The sequence below is a fragment of the Sander lucioperca genome, chromosome 22, assembly GCF_008315115.2.
Source record: "Sander lucioperca isolate FBNREF2018 chromosome 22, SLUC_FBN_1.2, whole genome shotgun sequence".
Classification (NCBI taxonomy): domain Eukaryota; kingdom Metazoa; phylum Chordata; class Actinopteri; order Perciformes; family Percidae; genus Sander; species Sander lucioperca.
Genome location: NC_050194.1, coordinates 11,895,216 through 11,904,807, shown reverse-complemented (window position 1 = coordinate 11,904,807; position 9,592 = coordinate 11,895,216). Strand labels below are relative to the sequence as shown.

Genomic DNA, 9,592 nt, shown 5'->3' with positions numbered 1-9,592 from the left:
GACTCAAAACAGTCAGTCAGGGTTTGGTCACTTCTCAACGCCTTTAGTCACTGAGTTGTTTCACTCGTTTGTGTTACTCTGGCAGGGTCATGAGGGGGGTACAACATCTGCTGCTCCTGGCAGGTAAGAGGGATCCAATGGAACACAAAGCCAGATATCTGGGGTTAAAGTTTGTTTTAGCATTGTAAGGTTTTCCTTTTTGTTAGTATTACATTACAGTTATATCATGCTCAGCTGGAATTTGGTGAGGTTTGCTATTGCTTTTATACAGATGTTTTATGTATTTATAACATCGTATCTCACATTTTGCAGTATATGAAATTATAACACAGAAACTAAGGGTGAGGCCTCGGGTGGAGTCACTGCAGCTGCCAATCTTGGTGATAAAGGCAATTAATCAAACATACAACTAAGTGCCATTTGGAATCTTGCTAAAACATATTTAAATGTTCTTACATATAGCTAAACATTTTTAATGAATTGCATTTAAGATTTAACAAATGCGTAAAAGTTTTGCCTACATTAAGATCACTGAGGTGCCCTTTAGCAAGGCAATTAAGCAGTGCAACAGATCACAGTGAGAGGGGAGCGGGGCGTTGGCAAAGCCACTTTTCATCATCTCTAGTCAGGAAAAATAAATGTTAAAACAAAATCAGAAAACTATTATATTTTGATTTAAAAGGTGAGATCATATAAATACATTTATCTTAGCTAATAGAAATAAGTAAATACATTTTTTGTCATGTTTGGCTCTCCATACAGTCATTACAGAATTTTAAATGCAATATATTACAAACCTTTTGTGCATTCAGCCAAATGTTTTCGTGAAGCTGTGTGATTAGTATTTTCAGCTGGAAGATGTTATTTTACTGAATTACACTAAGCTAAAGCACAAATTGTAATCAACTTGATTATGTACACACGGATGCAGGGCTCCAGACTGCGACCAAATGGTCGCATTTTGCGACCAAAATTTGAGTGTGTGCGACTGAATTTTACATCCAGTCGCACATGTGCGACCAGTAAATTTGCCCCCTTTTTTACACGTTAAACGTCGAAATTTCGGTACCTGAGAGCGCTTAAGCTCAAGCTTATCTGTCCTCTCTGAAAATTGACAGAGAGCGGAGCTCTGACACAAACACACACACTCGCACACACATGTACAGCTGCTGACTGTGCAAACTACGTCGGCTCTGCAGTTTTGTGAGACACAGAAATGCCGATAAAGTGGTTTCAAGTGTGGTTACAGTTTTTCAAAACTTCACGTAGACAGCATTTCCTGCGATATGATATTAATGGAGAGCCGAAAGCAGTTGCGGTGCTGTTGACGTTACACTTCCTAAGCAGGCACAACAGTGGTTCTGTGCCCTGGTGCTGACTGACGGGCTGAGGTTGTAAGGCAAGGCAACTTTATTTCTAGAGCACCTTTCAGCAACAAGGCAATTCAAAGTGCTTTACATGAAACATTAAAGAGCAATTAAAAACGGTCGTGAAAATAAAACAGGCTAAAAAAGATTATACAAATACAAGAATAAAAGTTACAGTGAGTAAGAAATGAATAATTATTCAATTTAATAGGTTGTAGGGATGGGTTTGGGAGGAGAGAGGGAGGGGTTTTATTTTTATTTTTGTTTAATTTCTTTAGAGTGTTATTTCTAACAAAATAACATAATGTTCTAAGTACATAGGAGAAATAGGTTTGACAATAATTTTTACAACTGAAATAATTGTTTTGTAATTTTAGAGGGAAAGTACCAAAAAAAAGTACCGTTGGGTAACGGAACCGAATTTCAGGTATCGGTACCGATATTGGTTCAATAGTAGCCTAAACAACACATGTTTAATTTTAAGTTGAATTCATTGTAATTGTAGACTAAAGCTGATATATATATATATATATATATATATATATATATATATATATATATATATATATATTTTCATGACAGCGATGGTGCTGTCGGTTAACCTTCTATGTTGCGTCTTCAAAAGTGACACTGAATTTGAAACAGCACATTGTAATTTCTGCATCTATTATCAAAGTATTTATTAGTAATACAGTGGAAATTAGTAGAAATGTAAATGGACTGTTTTAATATAGCGCTTTTCTAGTCTTAACGACTACTCAAAGCGCTTTTACATAGTACAGGAATCATTCACACACATTCATACACTGTGGCCGAGGCTGCCGTACAAGGTGCCACCTGCTCATCAGATAAACATTCACACACATTTACACTCTGATGCGCAGCATCGAGGGCAACTCGGGATTCAGTGTCTTGCCCAAGGACACTTCAACATGGGCCTGCAGGGCCAGGGATCGAACCAACAACCTTCCAATTGGCAAGCAACCACTCTACCACTGAGCACTGCCACAGCCACCCCGTGTGAATGTGAATATTTGGTTAGCATGTTGATTTACGGTGTGTGCCCCTAAATTTTCTGGTTGCACCCCTACAATTTTCAGTTGGGGGCCACTGTGCTCCTAGTGAAAAAAGTTAGTCTGGAGCCATGTACATACATGCAGACTGGTTTTCATACCCTTGTAAGGAAATATTTTCATTTACATTAATTCTTTGGAGGCCTACACTAACACAATTAACTCAAGGTGTTAAGGTTAATTAAATTGTATTAATCATTTCCAAATTCATCATGCATTGCATCAGTATTAGAAAAATGTTGAATATAATATCTAAATTGAAAAAATATATTCTTTTACATGTAATGGTGTGTACTAGGCATGCAAACAAACGGGGAGCAGAAAGTTATACAAATCCAATTTATACAAATTGTATCGGAACATTCAAATGAAATAGTTTTCTATATTTTTGGAAATGTTGAATATCCTTTAAATTTTTTATAAATATGTGAGAATATTTTCAATATTTTCATTTATTCTGATTTTAGAATAAAAACAACAACCTTTTATATATCTGCTAAACATTTTGTGTAGAAATGTGTAGATTGATAATAATGCTGCAAAGAAAACTCCCGCACACTGTCATATGAAAGTCATATAGTCATATAAAAGTTTAATAAAAGGCAACGTTTCAGGAAAAATGGAATGAATATGGTCTAGTACCGAAACGTTGCCTATTATTAAACTTTATATATTTTTTGCAAGTTAGACAGTGTGCGGGAGTTTTCTTTGCAATTTTTGACCTACTTGTCCCCCGCCGACGCACCGGTGTGACGTTGTAGATGTGCAAAGTATTTTTCTGTACTAGATTGATAATAATGAAATGATTGATAAATTGTAAGAAAAGGCTCAGAACTTTATTTGCATTTTCTATGTAATACTTAGAAACAGTAGGTACGTAATTCATAAAAGTATTAAATTGCATGCACACAAGATTCGATATTTAGTTATTTATTTAAAATCAACAATTTTGCTGCAGTCATTTTATGAGAGAAACATCATTATATTCTCAATATCCTTTATTATTATATCATAAAGCCAAATATTTAGATTTAGATACAAAGATTTATAGAAGCTAATATTAATGCCAGTTAATCATATGTTTCCTAATATTGATTAGAATTCACTGCATCATAAAAATAAAGTAAAACAAAATGTACAATGCTGCAAAACACACACACACACACACACACACACACACACAAAGCAGGAAGATGTTTACAGCCGCGTATAAAAAAATAAAAAAACAGAGGTGATGTGAAGAATAATATATAGTACTTTTAAAAAAATGTAAATGACTATGTAAAACCTAATGAATACTTTGTGCTACTGCGGAACTTTGGGTCGATGAAAAAATGAATGATAATACACAGGACTATAAACCTGATTTATTTAATAATTAGCCCAAATACTACAGATCAGCTGTAGGTGCAACTGCACAGCATGTGAGACTTTATATCTGCATAATAACGCATTGAGTAAAGCTACAGCTAAATAAGGTATTTACGCACAGCATATACAGGCTAATCTCCATAGTCCTTTGTACACTGTCGATATACAGAGACTGTCCTGTCATCCTAAATTATACAATTAAGCTGCCAAACAAATAACAATCAGTGTTGATATGCTGTAAAAAAAAATTATTTAAAAAAGTATGTTTGAATGACAAAATACTAGAGAGAGCAAGAGGAACAAGTTGATGTTATGTTCGTGAATTTAACTTGACAGGTCTTGGACTTGATCCGTTAGTGCTTATTTATTTTTTTACAGCTTCTTTACTAAATACTTAGTTCAGGAAGTACCTGAGCAGCGATAGATACTGTGTCTGACCAGACTAAATAAAACAGCACTCCCTACTGTACTACACCTAGAAACTTTAACTTCATTAGCTCAACGTCCATAGAGTAAACCCGGGGCACACCGTTGGAGTCACAAGCAAAATATTTGAAGATTTCGCCCCAACAAAAGTGAATATTATGATTCAACATTTTGAATTTTGACTTAGTGTCTGAAATGCCCTGCACTAAATGGAAGATACTATTGTAAACTGTGTAAGATTAGTCATGAAAGACTTTTATTAAAGAATGACATTTGTTTATATTTTGTTACAGTGTTCGCACTTCTGGCAAGATGTCAGCAAAAGCCACAAGGTAATCAGTGTTCACACACGCAAATGGTGTCAGCCCTCCATCTTCCCTATATTACCTTGCAGGGGTGTAAAATGTCAATCGTTCGCAGCAACAACCACCTTTTGTAGTTTCTTGTAATATCATTAACTGTGCCTCCAAAAATACTTTGTCTTTTTTTCCTTTGTCTCCTGCATCCATAGTTTCTATGTCACCCATACTCAAGCAGATCTTCTCTGGGGACTTATTTTTTCTGAGATGTAACAACACCACAAGTGGGAGCGGAGTGACATGGTACTACAACGATATCAAACAAACATTGACAAACGACACCTGGAAGATAGGAGCTGCCTCACCCAAGCACTCAGGCTCTTATCAATGCGAGAGCGGGCAAAGGAGTGACAGTTTCTCCATCAAAGTCCTGGGTAAATGTACCACATGAACATAAGTGTTACAGTTCAAACTCCCAAACATGTAAAGGGAGATACACATTCCATACAAATAATTGTATAATTTATTTATTTACCATTCAGATTACGTTCCCAGTGCCTCACTCACCATCGTGGCAGGCCAGCCAGTGGTTCGGACGGATGGTTCTGTTGTCCTGCAGCTTGAACATGAGGATGGTCTGAATGGTTGGAAATGCTTTGTCGATAGGGGAGGGCAGACCAAGAAGATTAAATTGAAGTTGAGGAATGACAGTTTGAGTGTGGTCTTTCAACCCAAGAGACTGAACGTACCGGAGATCATTTTCTGGTGTACTGATACTAACGAACAACACAGAAGTAACCAAATCACAGTCAGGACCTCAGGTAGGCCTACTTTTATTTTAATGCTCTGTAATACAAAGCCAATGGGAGCTGCAGATTCAGGTGAGCATTTTCTGTAGATTCGTGACTATGAGCGACCCCTTTCACAGTGTAGCATTATCATTATTTGCATAATATATTTGCCGCAGAAATGTTATTATTTATACATATTTAGTTTAGTCATTTAACTATAGGGTATAAATCCAATCCAATCTTCATTTTCTTTCAGTGAAGGACGTATCGCTGGAAATGTATCCTCTGCCTGCTGTAGTTGGGGAGAGTCTGATTCTGAAGTGCCTTGCCTGGGGCACAGATCAAATAAGTCACACTGTTTTCTACAAAAACAATTCAATCATTCTTGAAGGTCTCAGGTCCACCTACACAATCTCTGATGTGACAGAATCTGCAATGGGAAGTTATAAGTGTGGTGCCACCTTCACACACAAGGCGCGCACTGAAGGGCCCCCATACAAAGTGGTCTCTGATGATCAAGATGTGTTTGTCCAAGGTATGCAAATCCAACAAACACTCTTTGACTGCTGGTGTACTAAATTCCTAACTACTAAAGTTTTCCCTCTTTTGTGCGATAGTGTATGCTTTCCACATGCATTTGTTTCTCCAGTAGACACCTTTTAAGTCGGTCTTCTCATTTGTCCTTTTTTTCAGCGCCTCCTATGAAGGCATTTCTCACTGCAAACACTGGCTTGTCATGTTCTTGTCCACTTTGTCCCGATAGTAGCTCCTATCGTTGGTACTACAAGAATAATTATCAGCCATGGGCACTGAAGGATTACCACCAATGGATAATGCCAAAAGAGAGTGGTACTTATGCATGTAGAGCTGTGTGGAGCGACGGGAGGTCTTCTCTCAGCAGTGGTTATGATTGTGAGTTCCTGCTTTTGTTTCTGCTAAAGGTCTTTGACATTGTTCCCCCCTGATATATTTATACACATTTAGAGCAGTTAACTCTGTATAATTGTATAATGTATTTTGTGACCATGACAGTCTAAAAAATAACCCTGATGATGTCTCCAGAGTTATCTCACCTTCGGCTTCGAGACTTTAAATTCTTAACAGAAATCTGGAGAAACTGTTAGTCACAGTTTCTTACGTAAAGGAGGATGACAAAATCATTTACCAAGCAGGGAGGGTCTATTCATTATGCAATAGAATATATATAATAGAATTGCATTTTGGTAATTGCAGGATCCAGTGTTTTTGGATCTCAACCAATGCTAGGGATTAAACGTTAGGATGTCTCTGCATATTAGGCATCAATTTTGACCATTTTTTAATGCAACCCGTGTGAGCTGTACAACTTTTTAGTAGTGAAATACTAAACAATGCAACTTCAGTTTGCCTCCAGATTATTTGGCCTGTCAGAGCTCTGTTAGTTGTCACATGCTTTGAAATTCATATATCAAAGTACACTTTTATACTGACAAATAATGGGAATTCAACTATTATGAACTATCACAGGGTCACAGATATTTATTGTTATGTATGTGCTGTCTCTGTTTCAGATCAATCTCCGATATCCATTCTAACAGGTGTAGTCATCGCGCTGGTGATTCTAGGTTTAGCAGCCGCTGTGTTTTTATATCTTATAATACGGTATAAGAAGAGAAATGCCACAGGTGAGTAACTACTACTTTACGTTTTCAGTTTTTGGAAGCACACTGAAGGCATCACATGCACTCCTTTCTTATTTTTAGGACGGATTTACGAGGATATGCCACTGAGGTCACGAGACGAATATGAGATGTTGCAGAAGGGTGCCAAAAGGGAGGGCGAGTATGACACCCTTCACCCAGAAGCACCAGGCAGACAGAAGAAAGAGGGTGAATATGAGGCACTGAAGAAAGAGGAAATGACAAGTGGAGAGTACCACACTGTTAGGATGGAGGGGGCAGTTGGTGGAGAGGGAGGGTATGAAGCACTGAAGAAAGAGGGAATGAAAGAGGGGGTATACCACACCCTGGGGATGGAGGGGGCAGCAGGAGGAGGGGGGGGATACGAAGCACTGAAGAAAGAGGGAATGAAAGAGGGGGTATATCACACCTTGGAAATGGAGGGGGTAGCAGGAGGAGGGGGGGGATACGAAGCACTGAAGAAAGAGGGAATGAAAGAGGGGGTATACCACACCTTGGGAATGGAGGGGGTAGCAGGTGAGGTGAGTGAGAATACAAAGGAGTAGAGAAGAAGGACAAAGACGGAGAATATGAGATAGTGGAGGAAAAGATGGAGGGCAAGGCAGAGGAGCAAAATACTGAGCCATAAAAGGAAAGATAGGTCTCAGTAGCTTTTATGCTTAAGAAAAATCACTTTTCCCGCAAACTAGAGTAGTCAAGTGATGTCAAGTGAAGTTAAACATTGTAGTGCTGTATAAGAAATGTAAGTAACTCTGGGTAACTTTGTGTCATGGATTTCTGAATAAAAATCTATAGAATTATATGTGTCGGACTAAAAGCCTAGAGATTTGTATAAAATATATAATAATAGTAATCATACGATGGGCAGGGAGAAATACTCTGACCTAACAACAAAAGTCAGTTAAAAAAGACAAAATACAACAAGATGATTTTTGTTGCATAGTGCAGTTACTAATAAGTGATGCCCTTCCTTCTCAATTATATTTATCATGTTAATTACATGGAATATTCTGTAAAATGTAAATTGCCATCACAAGTTAGCAGAAAAGAAAATTATTCATTTTGTGATACCAACAGTCAAACACCAAATATTGTATCAGCTCTGATCCTGTCAACTAACTAACTTCCAACCTATAGTAATCATATATATATATATATATATACTCCCACTAACAGCATTATGAAGATTTTTCACAAACTGTTTTGAAGGTTTTTTTTTAATGTGTATTTTTTTTATTTTTTTATTTGTGTTTCCTTATAAAATTATATAGTTTCATTTGTAGATGGAGAATAGTCTAATGATTTGACTTTTGTGTTTTAAAATGTACTTACCTTACCAACGCTTTTTGTGATGTTTCTATAACTTCTGCGGTTGCATTAAAATTTAAAAATGGCATAATATTGATGAACTTAAGAGAGTATTATTCCCGTTGTATTTTATGTGTTGAAATAAATCCATTCTGATTAAATGTGTGGTTTGTACAATCACTTAATTACAAACTGTATGGACATGATTAACCTCTGGATGCCTTTCTAACTTCAATCAATTAATGCCAATGAAGGTTCAAGAATCAGAATTCATTACGCTTACAACCCAGGTGTATTCTTTCTAAATGTTTCTGATGCAGAGGGGGAAATGAAAATAAAGGTCAAACAAATCGACAAAACTGGTCTTTTGACAAGCTTTAAGGGCCTTTTACACTAGACGCATCCAAGGTGGCACGCGCTATCGTGACGTCAAAATGGATGCCAGGACTCTCACAGTGACTGCTAGTCTCTCTTGTAAACGTACTAGGTTAAGATGAATTCTTTTATGGTGAATGAAAGGCTTGATCCCACCAAGTAGGTCATCTAATCAAATCGAAGCATTGACGGCAGTGCTGCTGCCAATTCTGCCATTGGTTATCTTTTTCTTCTTCTTCTAGTCCGTAGAAAGAGCAACGTCTGTAGCCTTTGCTCATTAGCGCCACCTCTGTTCAGGAGAAGACTGCAACTAGTGTCACGAGCACCAGCGCGGGTATAAATAGTCACGGCGATCCCATGACGTCACATTTGCACGCGCCAGCTGGGCTGCGTCTAGTGTATAAGACCCTTTAGAAAGGTTGCATTAGGTCAAGACAACAACCAGTGTGTTTAGTTCAGAAAGGAGAGGAGACAACCCTAGTTAAACTTTTGGGGAATAAAATAAAACACCTACCCATCACTTTCTTTGCATACAGTCAACAGGACTGGCCCTTCTTTAAACATCATATTGTTGATTCCAAGAGATACTTCCTCTCTTCTGACACTCTGAAATGAGACATGAAGCAACATTGAGGGGCAACATAAAAGCAATTCTAAAAGCACAAAAGCAATAAAGCAATGCTATCGGCCCTAAAAAAGGTGTTATGGCATAATGTGCTTTCCCGTTTTAAAAAGATGTATGTATAGTTTAGTGGATGCATGCCCTTTTTCTAATGCGAAGTAACTAAGGCTACGTTCAGACTGCAGGCAAAAGTGGCCCAAATCCGAAGTAGTGTGAACACTCAAATCTAGCCCAGATCTGATTTTTTCAAATCAGATTCAGGCCACTTCCATATGTGGTCC

At 37.6% G+C, this 9,592-nt stretch overlaps 1 protein-coding gene across 1 annotated transcript; it reads left to right on the top strand.

Moving 5' to 3' along the window:
- Positions 1–8,400, top strand: LOC116044331. The gene is made up of 8 exons (XM_031291445.2): positions 1–123; positions 4,531–4,569; positions 4,749–4,970; positions 5,079–5,357; positions 5,584–5,862; positions 6,021–6,239; positions 6,878–6,991; positions 7,070–8,400. Exons 1-8 carry the CDS (start codon positions 90–92, stop codon positions 7,549–7,551), a joined length of 1,668 nt encoding a protein of 555 aa, XP_031147305.2. The 5' UTR covers positions 1–89; the 3' UTR covers positions 7,552–8,400.
- Positions 8,401–9,592: the final 1,192 nt, after the last annotated feature.

Bases quoted from the DNA above. Each gene is read 5' to 3' on its own strand.
- LOC116044331 (XM_031291445.2), top strand. From the start codon at position 90: ATGAGGGGGGTACAACATCTGCTGCTCCTGGCAG. The intron at 124-4,530 runs GTAAGAGGGATC...ATTTTGTTACAG, and splicing joins ACATCTGCTGCTCCTGGCAG to TGTTCGCACTTCTGGCAAGA. The intron at 6,992-7,069 runs GTGAGTAACTAC...TCTTATTTTTAG, and splicing joins TAAGAAGAGAAATGCCACAG to GACGGATTTACGAGGATATG.